General features: G+C 58.4%; 2 protein-coding genes across 2 annotated transcripts; one reads left to right on the forward strand and one right to left on the reverse strand.

Annotated features, from left to right (window-relative positions):
- Window positions 1–1289: 1289 nt before the first annotated feature.
- Window positions 1290–3705, reverse strand: C8G (complement C8 gamma chain). The gene is made up of 6 exons (XM_057410581.1): window positions 3637–3705; window positions 3128–3198; window positions 2713–2820; window positions 2331–2432; window positions 2035–2073; window positions 1290–1630 (listed from the first exon to the last, which is right to left on the reverse strand). The coding sequence occupies exons 2-6, from the start codon at window positions 3189–3191 to the stop codon at window positions 1617–1619; spliced, it is 327 nt and encodes a 108-aa protein (XP_057266564.1). The 5' UTR covers window positions 3192–3198; window positions 3637–3705; the 3' UTR covers window positions 1290–1616.
- A 94-nt stretch (window positions 3706–3799) lies between these two features.
- Window positions 3800–16031, forward strand: FBXW5 (F-box and WD repeat domain containing 5). The gene is made up of 8 exons (XM_057410609.1): window positions 3800–4007; window positions 7013–7170; window positions 7803–7977; window positions 8822–8970; window positions 10284–10767; window positions 13613–13760; window positions 14577–14789; window positions 15187–16031. Exons 1-8 carry the CDS (start codon window positions 3815–3817, stop codon window positions 15431–15433), a joined length of 1767 nt encoding a protein of 588 aa, XP_057266592.1. The 5' UTR covers window positions 3800–3814; the 3' UTR covers window positions 15434–16031.
- Window positions 16032–19040: the final 3009 nt, after the last annotated feature.

Genomic DNA, 19040 nt, shown 5'->3' on the forward strand with positions numbered 1-19040 from the left:
CACGCTGGGCTGGGGGCTCAGCCCCTGCCCAAGCTCCCCTTCGGGGTGCAGAGTGCCAGGAGGGGCTCTCTCCATTGTGCACCAGAGGCATGGAGCACCCATGGGTGCACTGCAGCCCTGTGCACACAAAGCCCCGCAGTGCCCGGGGGTCCCCAGCCCCCTTTCCAGACATCTCCCAGGGTTGGTAAAGCTGAGGCTGGCCAAGGAGCTGGGTGGCAAAGCTGGGTGCGAGCTCGGGACCTTGGACACACAGGGGGGCACTGTTGTGAGGCAGAGCTGAGGGATCACCGCAGTGCCTGGGTACAGACTCTCAGCCAAAACCTAGGGGTTGGCACCCCAGAAACGGGCTCCTCCAGATGAGTGCATGGGGAGGCCCTGGGGTCCAGGCCAGCTCCCCAGGGTGGAGGGCAGCGCTCCCCCACCTCCCATCGCAGCCGCCTGTGGGATGCAGAGCAGAGCCTGACCCAGCCCTGCAGCCCCTGCTCGGCCGGGGGGGGTCATAGGCACGGCCGCCCGCACGTGGGCCGGGGGCTGGCGTGGGGCGAGTCACGTGCGGAGCCTTACATAAACCCGTGATAAACAACATGTGTTACCGGTACCGCTGCGATTGCGAAACCCCGGGCCCTGGGCTGCGGCGTGACCGGCACTGCCCGGCCCCATCCAGCCCCATCCCATCCCCTGCCACAGCCCGGCCCGTGCCGGGGCTGCTGTCCATCCCCTGCCTGCGCTGGGGAATCAGCACCGAAACACCCCAGCCCGAGCATGTGGCAGGACAGCCTTGGTCGGACTCAGCACACGGACAGATAGGTCCTGTAAGGGCTCCTCTGCCCTGGTTGCACACCCAATCCAAGCCCCCACAGCCGGCTCTGAGCGTGCAAAAGACACCCCTGCCCGGCTCGGGGGGGGGGGGGGGGTTTGCAGGCAGCGCTCCCAGGCAGGGTCTGATGCAGGCAGCAGCAGCTCTACAGCGAACATGGTCCGCGGGACTAGAGCAGGGAATGCAGCGTTTCACTGCCCAGAAGGCTTGGGGATGAGAAGCAGGATCCCTCCTCTGGGGTGCCCGAGGCATCTCCTGGCTTGTCCCAGGGATGGTTGATCCTGTGCCGATCCCCAGAACCCCCAGCCCCACGGCACCAGCACGGGGCTTTCCCTCACTCAGGGTAAACCAGGAACTGCCACGATTCCTCCTCACTGTCCCATGGTTGGGATGCAGCTGTTCGGACGGGGCTGCATGGATCCCTCCCCCCGCACCTCCCAGCTGGGAGCACTGGCAGCGCCACAGTGGAGGCAGCCATGGCCTTGCTGGGGCACACCAAGGGGCGACTTGCCTGGACACAGACTCTTCTCAGAGGCGTTTATTGGGGTGTCATTGCTGCTGCAGGCACAAGGGTGCAGAGCACAGAGTGACACAAAGCTGGGGGGGGGGGGGGGGCAGGACAAGGACCCGCGTGGCTGTCAATGCCACTGGAGGACATGGGGAACCCCAGGATTGGCTCCAGGGCTGTTGGAGCAGCAGCAGGGTCTGACCTAAGCCCGAGCTCAGTCCTGCGTGTCCATGGGCAGCTGGAAGAGGTAAAGACTGAGCACTGGGGACCTCCTGGCAACACCATCCTCACCTACAGCTTCATTTCTGGAAGGGAAAGGGAAGTGCTGGGGGGCTAGGGAGATGTCCAAGCCCAGCACTAGGGCTGGAGACCCACTTCTACTTCCCCAAGCACCAGCGACAACTGATGGAGCTGTCCTTGGGGACCCCAGCCCTCACCCCGGGGTGTCCCTGTCCCAGACCAACCCTCACACCTGGAAACCCCACTAAAACCCCACTAAACCTGCCTGACCCATGTGGGGGGTGAACAGGACTGTGCCAGCATGCACCTGATGCCCACCTTGGCTGCTGGTCTGCCACCTCCTTGCCTGTCCTGGGATCCCTCAGCAGGACCTCACCAGCCAGGGCAGGAGAACCCATGTGCTGCCCTACGTGGGGCCAGGCCTGGCCCATGGGGGGACCCAGCGCATCACCCGGACCCCACAACTCACCATCGAGGATGTGAAATTCATCTGTGGAGTCACAGAACCCTGCAAGAGACACAGCCCAGGGGGTCACCTTGCCCGGCCCCAGCCCTGCACCCAGAGACACTGTGGGGCACAGCCCAGTCCATGCACCTCTGGCACTGGGACGGATCCCAACTGTGGCCCTGCTGTGGGTGATATGGGGCCACAAGCTCTTGAAACTTATGTGGATGAGCCTCCCCTCCCAACGCTGCACCCCAGCCCCTGGTGCTGGTCTCTGGATGTTGGTGCTCCCAGGTCCCTGGGGACTATGTGCCACCCACCGTACACAGGGAAGTAGTAGGTCACATCTTCGCTCAGGCCCACAGCCCTCAAACGCTGCTCAAACTTGTCTATGACGGCATCGCTGACCTGGCTGCTCCGCCCTACACAAGGAGATGCCATCAGTGGCCTCGAGGCCTATCTATCCCTGCCCCAGAGCCCGCCCTGCCCCTGTGGCAAGGCTTGGGACCAGAGAAGGGTTATTGGTTCCCCCCTGTCTCCCCTCCAGCATCATCTGAGGACAACTCCCCATCTGGGACCAGGACCCCTGGGGACACCCATTCCTGTGTCTGGGTGCTCAGGGCTCCTGGTCCCAGCCCGGGTTTCTCACCTTTCTGCCACCCCTGTCCTTCATGTGCCACAAGCCCCAGAACACTGACCCACCGTAGAGTTTCACCGAGATGCTCCGGCCCTTCTGGTAATAGAGGATGGCATAGCTGCTGTGGTCTGTCTCCCCCACCACCATGTCCACCTTGCTGCCATGGCCACGGCCTGGGAAAGACAGGAAACAGCCCTGCTTAGTCCCAGTTAATCCCGGTTAGCCCCAGCATCATCCAGGGGTCTTGTTTCACCACAGGTGAGGTGTACAAGGGGTGAAAATTGAGGCTAGCCCCACAGGATACTGTTCCCTATGAGTAGGCACAAGCCCATGGTGCTGCCTGTGATGGATCTGGGATGCTCTGAGATCCTGGAGCTGAGACACTGGGAGGATGGACACCAATCCCAAATCCCTGCTGAGAGCAGGAGTGGGGGCTCCATCTCCATGGTCCCTGCTCCCCCCCAGCCCAGCCTCCCTCACCCTTCAGGATGAAGCGTCCATGCGCCTGGGCAGGGAGGAAGCGCTGCCTGATCTCCCAGCACATCCCATCCCTGTTCGGGGAGAGGAGGAGGTTGTTGGCACAGGCTGGGGAGGATCCAGCCCAGGCCCCTGCCCACCCTCCTTGCCAGGCACACGCTGTCCCTGGTTTCTCATCTCAGAGCCTCAGTTTTCCCAGCCTGGCCACCCCCATGCAACCCAGGCTGGCGAGCCCAAGCCCACCCCATGCTGGTGGCCTGGTTCCAGCCCTCCATGGCCCTGGCTTCTAGCACAAAGCATCCCACAGGAGATCACTTTGCTCTGGGCCAGCTCTCTCCTCCTTGGAGCCTGTGGCTGGGGCACTGGTCCTGCTTGGATCTGCCTGCAGTGTCCCTGTCCCATCCCCATCCTAGGGCACTGGTCCTACTTGGATCTGCCTGCAGTGTCCCTGTCCCATCCAGCATCCCCCATCCTAGCCCCTGCCTGCGGCCCCGGTGCCCGGTTTCACTCACAGCTTCCTGAAAGTGCTGATGTCCAGGCTCTGCCCGTCACCAGTGGTCACCGTCACTGCCGTGGCCTCCAGCCGGAGCCGCCGAGGTGTGGGAGGGAGCGGGGGGTGCCCGGTGCGGGGCCGCGGCCGGGTAGGGTCTCAGGTCCGTCCGCTCGCTCGCTCGCAGGCAGAATGCCACGATGGAGGCGGGCGGCGGCCCTCTCCTCCCCGACAGCGTCCTCTACGAGATCTTCCTCTACCTGGACCACGTAGACGTGCTCTCGGTGGGGCTGGTCTGCCAGCAGTGGCACGCCGTGGCCCGTGACGAGTTCCTGTGGAAGGAGCTCTTCTACCGCTACTACCGCATCTCCCGGGAGGTGCCCCGGCACCCAGGTGCGCGGCCGCGGGGGGACAGGGCTGGTGGGGCTGCCCTCCTTGGAGCTGCCCGGCGCCGGGGCCTCCAGTGGCTCTGCGAGGTGTGGTATCCGTGTGATGGGAGCCTGAGCTCCCATCCTGAGCCAGGAGGGGAACGTTCTCTCCCTCTCTGCTGCTCAACCCGTTGTGCTTTGGTGCTGTGGGTGATGAGCCCCTGAACTGTGTCACATTAGCAGTCTGTAGGGCTAGGTGGTGATGTGCACGTGAAGGGCTTCGGGAGTGCCCAAACCCTTCAGAAAAGGGAGTCAGATGGTTGAAAATGCTTCAGCTTTCCTTTCCCAGCAAGGTGGTTTCTGAGTGCTCTCGAGGCAGGAGCTCTGTGGTGGCTGCTGCACAGCTCGGCTTGGTGCTGCTGAGGGGCATGGCAGGAGCTGCAGTGAGTCACGGTGTGTAGCCCCAGCACAGCCCAGCTGGCCTCGGTGATAATCGCTGCTGGCTTTTCCTGAGCAGGACCTCACACTAAGCCCTTGCTCCAGGCTCTGCCCCTCTCATCCAGACCAGGAAGAGCTGCAAGTGCACATTAGCACACCAGACTATTTCTATAAGGCGCAGGCTCTGAAGGCAGAGCTGTGCCTGCTCTGTGAGGAGGGAGGTGGGTGCGCGGCCCTTTAATTGTACAGCAAGTGCTAAGGCAGCAGCTGACCCACTTTGCAAGGGCAGGTTGGACTTGATCTTGATCTTGGCCTCAGCTCCCAGTAGGAAAATGACCCATTAACAGTCAGCAGCATCTGAGCCTGGTAGGGCCTTCGTTGGGTAGAGCTGTCGCATCCAGTGGTGACCAGCACACGATCATGGGTCAGTTCCCAGTGGAGTGTCAGGAGCTGGGAGCAGTTTGTGCAGTCTGGAAGGGTAACCCAGCGGTGTCACACCAGCAGACAGGCTTTGGGGACCTGCCGACAGGAGCTCTTGCTGCCACAGTGGGTCTCTCCTCGAGTCCAGAAAGCACATTCTTAGCCTGCTGCGGAGGCCCAGGAGGGATGTGTTCTGTCCTCAGCCCCAAGGGTGCTCATGGGGCCCCCGGCAGTGGCCAAAGCAGGGGGAGTTGAGTTCTTGATCTTGTTGCAGTTGCTACAGGAGGACGGGAAGAAACACCACGGATCCAGCAGCAAGAGCCCATCTGCCTGCAGCAGGGAACATGAAGACAGGCGGGCTGTCACATGTGGCTTCGTGACTTCACTTGTGCAGACCCTGGGAACTCCATGGAGCTGAGGACATTCCTTTAGGTTTTACCTGAGGCTCTTTGGCCAGGCTCATTCACTTCCAGCCTTCGGGAGAGAGTTGGGAAGCTGTTAGGATTGTTCTTCAGCACTCATTGGGATTGAGCAGCTGGTGGATCTCAGTAACGCATTTGAACACCTCCCAGGCTGTGCTTCTGGAGTTGTGAGAGCCCCCCATGGGGTAAAGGGTGGCTGCCAGGCCCAGGCATGGGCTGAAGCAGGAGCCTGGGGAAAAGCCTTGCCAGTCTGCCTGCCCTAGGTAGCTCTGTGGTATCCAGTGGGCCTTGTAAGAGGGAATGTTGGGGTTGCTTGGCCAGATGGGGTCTGTCCAGGCTGCTTTGCAGCCAGATGGGCTGGGACTGAGCTGCGGAGGTTAGTGAGCAGTGGAGGGTGTCCTGGCAGCAAGCAGCTCCCTACCTGCAGCAGCAGGTGCCTCCTGGGCTGCAGTGAGTTCCAAAATCCCTCAGTCCTGTTCAGTGTAACCAGGAAAGTTGGCCCTTATCCATGTATGTCTGATCCTCTTTGCTTCCTTGGGATTTGCTGCTGCAAGAGGTCTCTAGGCTGCCTTACGGGGCACTTGGTTAAAAGTCCTCTTTATTTGTCTCTATTGGCTGTCAGTGTGACTTCTGTGAGCGTGCTCCAGGCTTTGCTGCAGGGCTCCTGCTCTGTCCTGGCAGCCTGGGTCCAGCTCCTGCTCTTCCTCTTTTTTCTCTAGTCTGTCTCGTGGAGATGTTGTTTTCCTGGTCCCATATCCTTTCTGGAACCTTATTAACTCTGTGTTAGACAAGATAAAGATAAGCAGAGTGGAGCCCAGTACCTCAGGGTACTGGGTACTTCTCTCTCATCACATGATGCATTTGTTTGCACTGTGCTGGAGCATATCTGCAGCTCTGATGCTGTTGTGTCTGAGCAAGGATTTTGTTTCGTAGCTCTGCTCTGGGTGTTTCTTGCAGGGGCTGTAGGGGCTGATAGAGCAGTGACATGGTGCAGAGGTGTCTGTTCACTGCAAGAAACTGATTTGGGGGGGGGGAGTGGGAAAGCTGCAGAGAAAGCTGTTCAAGACCCTTGTGAACTTGGCTGGAGCTGTGGGGATGATGCTGCCCCATCAGCAGAGTAGGCAGGGACACCTTCCACTAGAGCAGCTTGCTCCAGGCCCCTGTGTCCAACCTGGCCTTGAACACTGCCAGCGATGGGGCAGCCACAGCTTCTCTGGGCACCCTGTGCCAGCGCCTCAGCACCCTCACAGGGAAGAGCTTCTGCCTAAGAGCTCATCTCAGTCTCCCCTTGGGCCAGTTAAAGCCATTCCCCTTGGCCTGTCCCTACAGGCCCTTGTCCAAAGCCCCTCTCCAGCTTTCCTGCAGCCCCTTTAGGCACTGGAGCTGCTCTAGGGTCTCCCCTTCAGGAGCCTTCTCTTCTCCAGGCTGACCCAGCCCTGCTCTCTCAGCCTGGCTCCAGAGCAGAGCTGCTCCAGCCCTCGCAGCATCTCCATGGCCTCCTCTGGCCTCGCTCCAACAGCTCCATGTCCCCTCTTGTGCTGCTGCCCCAGAGCTGGATCAGGACTGCAGGGGAGTCTCCCCAGAGCGCAGCAGAGGGGCAGGATCCCCTCCCTGAGCTGCTGCTCATGCTTTGGAGGTACACTGAGTATACGGGGGTGTTCAGGGCTGCAAGTCTCAGTCAGGACTGTGAATGCTGTGTTGCTTCCCTCTACTTACATTCCTGTGCCATGTTCCTGCTCATGTGTTACAGCTGCTGTCTCCTGGTATGATGAGTTCCAGAGGCTCTATGATACCATCCCCTGTGTGGAAGTGCAGGCCCTGAAGGAGCACAGTGACCAGGTTTTGCACCTCAGCTTTTCCCATTCTGGCTGTTTGTTTGCATCATGCTCCAAAGACTGCACAGTCAAGGTAAAGTGTCTGCCTCCCCTGCACAACCCTTCCAGCTTTGATTTAGTGGGGCTCAGCCACAAGAGCAGCCTTTAGGAAGTCTGTGGAGAGGAGAGGAGAGGTTTGACTGGGTGTCCCTGGATTTAGGCCGGTTCCTGCAATGCTGAGTTGTTCTCCAAACCACAGAACTAATGGCTCTTGCAAATGTAGCCTTGAGGGCTGTGAATTCCAGCTTTGGCCCATGTGAAGGTGGTGGCCAAGGCGTCTGCCTGGCTCAGCCTGCTTCCTAGGTGAAAATCAGTCCCCTGCTGTGTTGTGGGTCTCACAAAGACTGTGGAGATAATGATCCACTGCAGATGTCTTGCTTGAGGGTTGTCTTGGGAAAAATCTCTCTGAACGTGCTGAAAAATCCAGCTGTGACAGTGCCATTCACTGCACTGGCTGGGGGAGCAGTCCTGTGCTCAGCTCCCTCCAGAGATGCTGACCATTTTCTATCAGGGGAATGGACAGGGAAGTCAGGACTGGGAGGCAGTTAAATGGGGTCTTTGATGCTGGCTTTTTCCTTGGCATGGTGAGTGCTGGCAGAACAGATAAAGTGGAGCCACACTCGGGCTTCTCAGCAACTTCCTGACTGTTTGTCCATCTGTTTATAGATCTGGAGCAATGAGCTGGACATCTCCCTGCAGCACAGCTCCAACATGAGGCCATACAACTGGAGCTACACACAGTTCTCCCAGTTCAATTCTGATGACTCGCTCCTCCTGGTGTCCGGTGTCTTTGTGGGGCCTCACAACTCCTCCTCAGGAGAGATTGCTGTAATCAGCATGGGTAAATGTCCCCCTCTCCTTCACTGGGGTGCCTGGGAGGGCTGAAGTAGTGGGTGCTGGGGTTCCCTTCCTCTTGTGGTGTGCAGAGGTCCTCTTGACCTCTGCTTGTCCTGCTTTCTGCAGAGGGTTCCAAATCACAGTTTCATAGGGTAAGCCTTATGAATAGCCTCAGCTCTGACGTGTTGTGCCCACATCATCACCTAAGAGCAGTGTGGCATATGTTTATTCTCACTTCAGCTCTGAGTGACAGTGGGCAAGGCAAGAGTTACCCAGGTTACCTGTTGTCTTTGAACCACCATTTCCGACTCAAGTGGTGCTAGTCCCACCCTGGGCTTTCTGAGGCTCATTCATCTGGGTTTGCTTCATGTCTTCTGCTGCAGTTCTGTGAAGCTCCCAAATCCCAGCTGTGTTGTCTCTCACCACCTCAGTGTGCCAGAAATCGAGGGGTGCTCCTGAATGCACGTATGTCCAGCTCAGAAAGGCCCTGAGCCCCAGGGGTGGGAGTGAAGATGTTCTGTACATGTTTGACTTGTTCTTGTCCTTGGGGTGTCTGCTTTGAGCCATGCTTGGAGAAGGGTTCTGAGATTAAATTGCTCTTTCCTCTGCCTGCCCTTTTACTTTGTGCTTGCTCTCCTCACACACTGCTGCGGGAGAGAGAAATATCTATCTTCATAGGAATGACTGGAAGCTGGATGGTGGTTGGGCAGCATCTGCTCAGCTGGCAGTGGATGTGCTGCATCAGAGCCTCTCCTGGGGAGACTTGAATCCATCTGCCATGTCTTCTGCTGTGGTCTCTCTAGGGCCAGGAGCCATCTCCTCATGCTCGTGTTTCCCCTCCCTTGCAGAGAACTTCACGCTGCTTTCCAGGGTGAGGAATAAGCCCTACGATGTGTTTGGCTGCTGGTTGAATGAAACCAACTTGATATCTGGCAATCTGCACCGAATTGGGCGTATAACCTCCTGCTCTGTGCTGTGGCTGAACAACGCTTTCCAGGTGAGGTGCCTTTGTTCCAGCTTCGCAGGCAGCACAGCTTCCTGCTGGCTCCTGGGGGAGGAAATGCTGCAGAGGAGGTGTGAGTGGGAAGGAATGTCCCAATCCTCCTGTACTCCCTGTTTGTCTTCTCTGAGTTGCCCTCAGGATCCTGAGCTTAAGGCAACCCTTGTGTGAGGCTTCTCCACACTCAGTGTTGTGGTACCCATTACAATATTCTAACTCTCACATTCCATTAACTCTTGCCCCATTAATTGGAATGAGAACTTGACTGCAGTGCCTTAGAGGATGTGTTGCTCAACAGGAGAGTGGCTGGAGCACAGAAGGGTTGCTGAGGTCCTTGCTAACATGAAGCTGGGCCTGGGACAGCTGGAGCCTGGCATGTACCTAATCAGTGGCCATTCTCCTACTTGGCAGCTCAGTACATTATTTCTGGGAGCCAGAGGCAGCTGAGAGCCTGAGCTCAACCCTGCCTGTCCTTGCTGACGGTTCTGTGGGCCAGGTGCTGTGATAAAACCTGGAGATCAGTGTGAGCTGCCCTTACGCTGCTTGTTTGCTGCTTGTCCATTCTCTGGCATGTTTCCTGCTCAGGTGTGTCCATGTTTTCATCTGTCTCAGTGTCACAGCTGCTTATCCCACTGTGTTTTTTGACATGAACAGTTGATGCTGGCCTCAATTGAAATCCTCTGGTAGCAGAGATCCTTCTCATAACCACATCTCTGTTTTGCTCTGATACTACAGCACTAACTCTTCCATCCCCATGAAGTGAGGAGGCACCTTGCCCACGTTGTAAAGGGGTGTTGAAGCGTGGCTGCAGACTGCCAGGGCAATTGGGCAGGAAAAGACCCGCTGCTTGTATCTGGGAGCAGATAACCAGGGTGGTTCTGCACAGGGGAACTGCAGAGTATGGAGGTTCCCTGCCTCTGCTGCTTGTAGGCCAGAGAATGGTACTTTATGCTGCACTTGCGTGGATTTTAAAGGCCTGTCCTGGAATTCTTCTAACACCTCAGGCAGCACCAGCTCATAGCCTCAGCTGCAGGTGGCAGCAAGGCTGCTCAGCTTCTGTGTTTCCCACCTCCAGCCTGCAGGAGTTTTGTGTCTCAGTGTGCCCACCTCCAGGATGGGAAGAAGTGCCACAGAGCTGGGCAGCCTTGGGGGCCAGTTCTCATGATCCCTGCTCCATGTAGCAGTGCAAAGAGAGGTCGGTGTGTGGCTGGTGTTGCTGTGCCAACTCACAGGCTCAGCAGGTGGCTCTTGGTTTGAGCCATAGGAGGGACCTGAGATGGTTCCTGCTTACTTTTTCTTTCTGCTTGCAGGGGATAGAATCCGAGAATGTGAATGTAGTGAAGAGACTGTTCAAAATCCAGAACCTGAATGCCAGCACTATCCGGACGGTGATGGTGGCCGACTGCAGCCGCTACGATTCGCCAGACCTGCTCCTGGACTACGAGGAGCAGCTCGCTGCCTCCACCTCCACCTGCCCCGTCTTTGATCTCGGCAGTGACAGTGAGGAAGAGGAGGCCAAGCCCAAGCAGGCTCCGGAGCCAGCAGTACAGGAATTGCTGGATGACGTGGGTGTGCCAGCAGAGGATGGGCTGCAGCAGCTCTTTGATGATATCATGGAGGGCCGGGTGAGGCCTGCCATGACCGACACAGAGCTCGAGACAAAGGTGGCTGAGCTGTTCGTACGCAACAGAACTAAACCCCCTGAGCTGAACCTGCTCTCCACAGACAGCAACAGCAAGACAAAGTACTTAATCTTCACCACAGGATGCCTCACCTACTCCCCACACCAGATAGGTAAGGTTGAGGTCTGAGCCCAGGGCACACCAGCTGCCCCTGGGGCATGGGCTGAATTTGAATCTGGAAAAGACCTGGTTTCTTTGCTGCCTCTTTGTGGCAAGTGAGTTGCAGCTTTGTTGAGGCTGTTGGGCTCTCGATACAGGAGGCTTTTGAGGTGCCCCCAGTCACTGAAGGGGGTTCCACCTTGCAAGTGCTTGCCTGAGGGTTTTGTTGTTACCAGACATGTGGCCAAACGACAGTCATGGTGAGGGCTGAGTAGATCAAGAAGGAATTTCTGACTTCAGGACATCAGCCATGGGTCACGCACTGTGTGTGGATGTGAAGGGTTGTGATTGTTCTGATGGGAGTGTGTGGAAGGCCTTAGTCCTGTTCTCCTGTGGGGGTGCAGAGAGCATCAGGGTAGGGCTAGTTTGAGCAGCTTGGAGCCCACATGTGTTGCTTGCACAGTGCCCCTCAGCTCTGGGAGATGGTTCCCTGCCTGCCCTGAGCCTGGCCTGCCTCACCCCCTGCCCACTGTGTGGCAACCCACCACCATTTGGCCTTTTGGGGCAGCCCTGGTTTGTTTTGCAGCTGCCCCAGCGGGTCTTCCCATGGGAATCTGGTGCCAGGGTGTTTGTGGAGCTTGGCCTCCCTGTTCCATAGGGTACAAGGGGTTGTATTTGCAGCACATGCCAGGCAATGGCATTGCTGGTCACCTTGCTCGTCCACTGCTCTCGTCAAGGCACTGGGACTCACAGAGCCTGAATTTATGGGAAGTAGGTACGGTGGTGAGCAGAAGCAGGTACTCTGGCTGCTGCTCTAAAAGCCCCTAAAGCTAGCAGAGAGGTTCAGTGGAAAGGACTAGACAGATCAGTGGGGGGGGGTGGTGGTGTGGGGGGTGTGCAGGGAGAGCTGCTTCCAGGCAAGAAGACAGTTTCAGCTCCTTTTGCTGCTTGCACAATTACAGCCTTGCTGCTGCAGACTCTTCTAACCTTCCTGTTACTTGGTCCTGCACCAGCACAGCCCAGGGAGAGGCAGTTTCCAAAGCTGAGGCCAGCTTGGAGAAGAGTCACTTGGTCTTTGTACACCTAAGTTGGGAATGTGACCGGGACTGTGTGGCTCTGCCCTTGCTCCTCTCCACCACCAGGTCTTCAGCTGGACGTGATGGACCTTGCCCTGCGTGGTGGGTGGCAGCTCAGCCCTGCACCCAGCCCCATATCTGCATCCACTGACCTCCAGCAGAGCCCCCGGGGCTGTGGGCTCTGCTGCCTTTGAACTGCCTCCAGGAACTCCCTGGCTGGTGGCCAGCGCTGGCAGCACTGACTGGCTCCCGGGGGGGACGAGCCCTGGCTCTCCTGCCATGAGTCACTGCAGGATGTTGTGTTCACCCACCCGTTTGTGCGTGGAGCCAGCCCTGGTGCATCTGGTGTCTGCCCCAAGGAACTGGTACTTCAAAGAGCTCTGTGTTGTGCTTGTCTCTCGCCCTGCTGCTGCTGGAGCTGCTGGGCAGCGGCGCGCTCTGCTCTGATCCGTAGCACACAGGTGCTTCTGCAGGAGTTGCCTTGGAGCTCCTGTCTCCTTTGTGCTGGTGGCAGCTCTGAGTCACAGGCACAGCCTCCTCTCCTGTTGGCTTGTGCAGAGGGGACACGTAGCCGAGGTTGGAAGTGGGAGAGCAGTGCTGTGGAAATGAGAGTGAAATGCTGGTGAGCAGTGCCAGCTGGGTGGGAGAATGAGTCCTGGACAGCCCACTTTCAGATGCAGCATGCTGTGAAGGTCCTTGGACTTGAGGTACATTGTGGTGTCACTCCAGTCGTGTTGATCTGTGGGAGAGGGCTGAAATTAAAGGTGCTTGGCAGTGATTCCTTTAGAAGGGCGATGGGATGGGCCATCTTCCGTCTCCACTTGGACCTGCTGAGGGTGAAGCCCATGTGAGCCCATGCTGAGGCTCATAGGATTCCTTCAGGAAGCTGTTGTGAATGGTTTGTGTTGGGACCTCTAGAGATGGAAGGTGACAGAGCTTGACCCATAACATGTGTCTCCTTTAGTCAGGAAGCCTTGCTTCAGAGTGTGCTTCAGGATGGACTTGGAGCAACGAGTGTCTGTGCCAGCGAGGCACTGGGCATCTTCCTGCCTGTGGTGGAATCATAGAATCCCAGCCTGGTTTGGATTGGAAGGGACCTTAAGATCATGCAGTTCCAACCCCCTGCCACAGGCAGGGACCCCTTCCACTAGAGCAGCTTGCTCCAAGCCCCTGTGTCCAACCTGGCCTTGAACACTGCCAGGGATGGGGCAGCCACAGCTTCTCTGGGCATCCTGTGCCAGCGCCTCAGCACCCTCACAGGGAAGAGCTTCTGCCTAAGAGCTCATCTCAGTCTCCCCTCTGGCAGGTTCAGGCCATTCCCCTTGGCCTGTCCCTACAGGCCCTTGTCCCAAGCCCCTCTCCAGCTTTCCTGCAGCCCCTTCAGGCACTGGAGCTGCTCTCAGGTCTCCCCTTCAGGAGCCTTCTCTTCTCCAGGCTGACCCAGCCCAGCTCTCTCAGCCTGGCTCCAGAGCAGAGCTGCTCCAGCCCTCACAGCATCTCCATGGCCTCCTCTGGCCTCGCTCCAACAGCTCCACATCCCTCCTGGTGCCTTTGCCTGGTGCCTGTGCCTGGGCAGTGTCCTGGCTGAAAGTATCACTTGCGAGAGCTTGAAGGAGCCAGGCAGGGACAGCAGCCCCAGTCTGGCTGTCCACCAGTGAGCCAGTTCCCTTCCCTTAGCAGCAGTAAGGGAAGTCCCTTCTTGAAGCCTGAGGACCTCCACCACCCCTGCTGTCTGCGGGCAGCAGCCTGCAGAATGGCCTGATGCTGCTTTCTGTCCCCAAGGGATTAAAAGGATCCTGCCCCACCAGATGACGACTGCTGGGCCTGTGCTCGGGGAGGAGAGGCGCTCGGATGAGTTCTTTGACTCACTGGATCACGTCATCGACATCCATGGGCACATCATTGGCATGGGTCTCTCTCCTGATCACAGGTGAGTGTGGTAGTGCTGGCCTCCATGCTAGCTTCGGGCACTGCAGGGGTGGGCAGCAGCTGCTCAGGGGCTTTGTGGAGTGGCCAGGAGAAGGAATGACTGTAGCGTGTGCCTGCATGGGCAGCTCTGCTTGTTCACATCCGATTTCTGTCCTCATGTCCTGTGTTCCTGCCTCAGCAGGATTGCTTTCCTCCTCTGCCCTGCTGAGCCCCGGTCAGGATAGGGTCAAGCAGGAATTTGTAAGAGTGAAGAAATTGCTTGCACAAAGTGTCTTGCTCCAGAGGCAGATCAGTCCCAGCCTGGTTTGTGTTGGAAGGGACCTTAAAGCTCATCCAGTTCCAACCCCTGCCACGAGCAGGGACACCTTCCACTAGAGCAGCTTGCTCCAAGCCCCTGTGTCCAACCTGGCCTTGAACCCTGCCAGGGATGGGGCAGCCACAGCTTCTCTGGGCACCCAGGGCCAGCACCTCTGGGGAGACTGCAGGGGAGTTTCCCCAGAGTGCAGCAGAGGGGCAGAATCCCTTCCCTCAACCTGCTGCTCACAATACACCACCATCCTTGAAGCTGGTTGTAATGGATTGCAGAGGCTTGGCGTAGCCCCCAGGACCCACCTTTCCAGTTCCAAACATGGCAGGGAGTATTTCCAGCAGCATGTTCCCATGGTTCGGCCTGGGTTTTGGTGAGCTGAGCCTCAGGCTCACCAAGGGCCAGAGCAGCTGCTGGGTCTCTGTGCCACCAACCTGCACATTTCCAGCTGGGGCTCCCTGAGCCCTGTCGCATGCAGGAAGGTGCAGGGTCACCCCTCTGCTCCCACAGGTACCTGTATGTGAACAGCCGAGCCTGGCCCCGCGACTGCGTCATCTCTGACCCCATGCAGCCTCCCCCCATCGCTGAGGAGATTGACCTGCACGTGTTCGACCTGAAGACCATGAAGGAGGTGAAGAGAGCGCTGCGGGCACACCGGGCCTACACGCCCAATGAGGAGTGCTTCTTCATCTTCCTGGATGTCAGCAGGGACTTCGTAGCAAGGTGTGTGCGATGGGGTGGGCCTGTAAGAAAGATGGGGAGAGACTTTTTAGCAGGCCCTGTTGTGATAGGACAAGGGGTGATGGTTTTAGACTAAAAGGGAGATTAAGGCTGTGTGTGAGGAAGAAAGTGTTTAGAAGGGGGTGGTGGAACACTGGCACAGATTAACCGAGAGGTGGCGGATGCCCCATCCCTGAAAACATTCCAGGCCAGGCTGGATGCGGTTCTGGGCAACCTGATGTAGTTGAAGATGTCCCTGCCCATGGCAGGGGTTGGACTAGAGGAGCTTTGAAGGTCCCTTCCAACGCAAACTGTTCTGTGGGTGACAGGGCTGCAGACGGAGGCTGGGGGGTGGGAGCAGGCTGTGGGTGATGTCCTTAACTTGTCCTGTGTGCTCCAGCGGGGCAGAGGATCGCCACGGCTACATCTGGGACCGGCACTACAACATCTGCCTGGCCAAGCTGCAGCACGACAACGTGGTCAACTCGGTGGCGTTCAGCCCGGTGGAGCAGGAGCTGCTCCTCACCGCCAGCGATGACACCACCATCAAGGTGTGGCGCTCGCCCCGCGCCGTGCGCAGCCGGCAGGCCCGGAGGCCCCGGCCCAGGAAGCTGCTCTTCTCCTGGCTTTTGAACCAGAAAAGCTGAACCTGGGTCCCCCTGCGCCTGCAGCTTCTCACTGAAGCCACCTCCTCTGGAGCCTGCAGAGCCCAAGGCCCTGCGCAAGAGACGAGCTCTGGGCACTGAATCCCATGCACTGAGTCAGGAGGGGCTCCGGTAGTGGGAATTGCTTCCTCCATGGAGCACCTGCTCCAGAGACAGAATGTAAGAGCCAAGGGCCTGCTCCTGTACACCACAGGCACAGCCTGAGCTGGTCACTGCTGGGTGGGCCCCCCACAGCTTCTCACAAACGCTGCTATTTGGTCACAGCTCGCTCTGGGTGAGCTCTGGTCTCCAAGAACAGACTGAGGTGCGTCCCCAGCGCTGGTACTGCTGAGCCTGGGACGGGGCTGACCTTGTGAGAGCTGCCCCTGCAGAGCACTTGGCAGAGCCCGGCGCAGCGCTGCTCCACTGCAGGACTCTGTTAACATAGTTTTGTTCATGGTTTTGTCCCAGATCCCTGCCGGCAGTTGGGCTGGCTGCTGGGCAAGGCCAGCACCTGCTGCCTGAGGGCTTCTTTGCCCTGGAGAGCAGCAGGGCTGGGGGGCAGCCAGGTCCAGTTGATGCCTTCTGTTGGCAACAGTGTTGATCTCCCCAGTTTTACAACTTGTGTGGGGAGGCTGGTGGTGACGTGGTGGTGATGCTTTGCCTCTCATCCTCTGCTCAGTAGCACTTCACTAAGCTCTGGCATCAGTAACACACTCCAGGGGCTCTGCTGTCCCCTCCCGGGGCAGCTGTGTCCATGGCTGGTGCTCTTGTGGTCACCTCCCTCCCACGCTACCCAAGTCGTGGCACTTTAGGTTCTCTTGGTATGTTCTCTGTGAATGGGTGTAGGTGCCCATGGGTGGCCACAGGTGCCCACGGGTGCCTGGGGCCCCTGGCCCTCCTCTGCCTGACATGAATAAGCTTCCCCTTGGGTTTGGAGATGAGGCCCCCACGGCTGGTGGAGCTGCAGCACTCGGACCCCTGTTGATTGTATCTGGCCCTGAGGCTTTTCTCACTGCAGCAGGCACCTGAATGTGAAGGTCTAAAATTAAGCTCCTGCTCTTGCCCTGGCTGGGATGGGGCGCAGGAGCTGCTCCTGGGCTCTGGGCTGTGCATGGGAAGGAGCCATGTTCCGGGCAGGGCTTGGGCCTCCCCTGAGCATGGGGGCAGTTGTCTCTGCCACTCAGCCGGGTTGCAAATAGACCTCCTGGAGGCAGCAGGCGCTGTGCTGATGCACACTGGAGGCTGCAATAGCTCCTGTGGCCTTCAGCAGGAGGGTTTGTGCACCAGGAGGTGCCCAAGGCTTTAACCACAGCCCCTGTCCTCAGGTTTTCTGTCATTGTAGGACTTCCAGAAACAGGAAAGTCCTTTGTGTGTGCACAGGCTCCACACCAGCGCTTGGTCCAGTCACACAGCATAGAAACAGCCTCCACCTTCCTCCTACCCCAAGATTGTGCAGTCTGCTCCTTGGCTCAGTGTAACAGTGAGCAGGGCACTGAGGGGTTATGTTTGTGCTGAGTTTTGCTCTTCACTATGGCATTGAATAAATACTCTGCTAAAGCATCTTTGCAATGTGAGTTTGTTTTTCTGCTGAAGCAGAACTGAGGCCAGAAGCAGAACTGAGGCCAGAAGCATCATCCTGCTGTGCCTGTGGGTGCTTGGGGCACCCAGATGGAGCTGAGCAGCTTGAGCCCGCCTGCCCTGGGCTGCAAGGGGCAGGCAGGAGGCCGTGAAATGACAGGAAGAGAGAAAAGGAGAATCACAGAATCCAGGGATGGGGCAGCCACAGCTTCTCTGGGCACCCTGGGCCAGCGCCTCAGCACCCTCCCAGGGAAGAGCTTCTGCCTAAGAGCTCATCTCAGTCTCCCCTCTGGCAGGTTAAAGCCATTCCCCTTGGCCTGGCCCTACAGGCCCTTGGCCAAAGCCCCTCTCCAGGTTTCTACTTGTACCTACAGCACTAAGTCCCTTGGCACTAAAGGGGGCCTACAAGACATCTGGAGAAGGAACTGCACAACTGGGAAGGCAAAGCCAGCAAGTTACACTCGTGCTGTGGGTGCTGCAACTGTGAGCTCCCTGGCTGCTTCCATCATCCCTGCAGGGCTAAACCCACCCTGGGGGAGGATCCCTCCCCATCCCAAGGTGCTCCTGCCCCTGCACTGCTAGAGACACAGTGGCCCATGAACCAGCCAACACCAATGCTCTTCAAACAGCTTTTATTGGTGGTTCTGACCAGTCCCCATCCTCAAGGAACATAATCTTGTTCCTGCTGCCCGGCTGCGCTGGGGCTCCCTTACCCACCCTGTGCCCCAGGTGGAGCCCAGCCACCCCCAGCCCCTGCACACAGCTCAGGCCACGCTGCAGCCACAGCACTGCAGCTAACAGCTCCTGAAGCAGGGCCCAGCTGGGAGGGACTGGCCCGAGCTTCACCCCCAGCTTGGGCTCTTCCACCCGTTTTCCAGGCACATGCTGGGATGGGGGAACCGACCCTGAACCCTCCCCCCTGCCCCGAGCTGGTGTCTCCACAGGTCCCCCCAGCACTGCTTGGCCAGTGGCAATGGGTGTCCAGCACCCCAAGAGCAAAGCTGCATCAGCTCCCACCAAGGCTCTTTCTCCCCATAAAATACACTCAATTACCAACAGCTGAATGTCCAGAAATGGTTTTCTTCCCCATTTCCAGGCTGGCAGCTGCCTTCAGGCCTCATCTGTTGGAAGCATGTGTGGGAGTTCTGGGGTTTGTTTGGCTTTTCTTTCCTCCTAAGGCAACAGGGTGAGAGCAGCAACATGAGGCTGGGTCCGTCCCAAGGGAGAGGCTGGGGGGGTGCACAAAGGATGGGTCCTCTCACACCTGAGCAGGGTGCAGGCAGCTGCCTGTGAGCTGGACACACAGTCACTGACCATCTGCCGCGGGGAAGAAACAACCAGGGCCCTGCCTGTAACTACAGCAGAACAACAGCCGCTGCACCAGGCAGGTCTCTCCTCGCTGGCTCCTGCCCCGCTCCTGCTGCTGGAGCAGCAGGGTCTGTCCCAGCCCTTCATGCACAGGTTAAGATCCACGTGGAGACTTCAAAGCAGGGCTCAAAGCTTGATCCATAGGAGCTGTGAAGGAGTGTGACCACCCCCTACCCCGCTGCCCACCCTCCTGCCTGGAGCAGCAGCACAGGTGCTGGGCTGGCTCCTGCACCATCACTGCAAGCACCGACCTACAAACCATGCCCTGGGGCATGTTCAAACACTGACCCCGGTGCGGGAAGAGAAGGCAGCAAAGCCTGGAGCCCAGCCTGAGTACCTGCCCCTCCAGAGCCACTCATGGCCACAGCAAAACTGGAGGAGCTTTAAGGTCCCTCTGACCCAAAGCAGTCTGATTCTATGCTGCTAAACCAGCCACCAAGCACACGGCAAGAGCCACACTCGGGGTTCTGCTCCCACACAGCGCGGAGCAGCACCACCCTCTGCAGACACCAGCGGCACCACAACAGCACTGGGATCCTCACCCCTCTGGCCCGGCTTGCACCGAGCCGGCCGCGCACCTCCCGGCCCCACAGCGCACGAAGCCCCCAGGACCACATCGATCGCTGTGGGCTGCTGCGCCGAGCCTCCACACCAGGTGGAG

Source organism: Pezoporus wallicus, unplaced genomic scaffold (assembly GCF_028554395.1).
Source record: "Pezoporus wallicus isolate ANWC-B61680 ecotype Strahan unplaced genomic scaffold, APGP_CSIRO_Pwel_v1 contig_8071, whole genome shotgun sequence".
NCBI classification, from domain to species: domain Eukaryota; kingdom Metazoa; phylum Chordata; class Aves; order Psittaciformes; family Psittacidae; genus Pezoporus; species Pezoporus wallicus.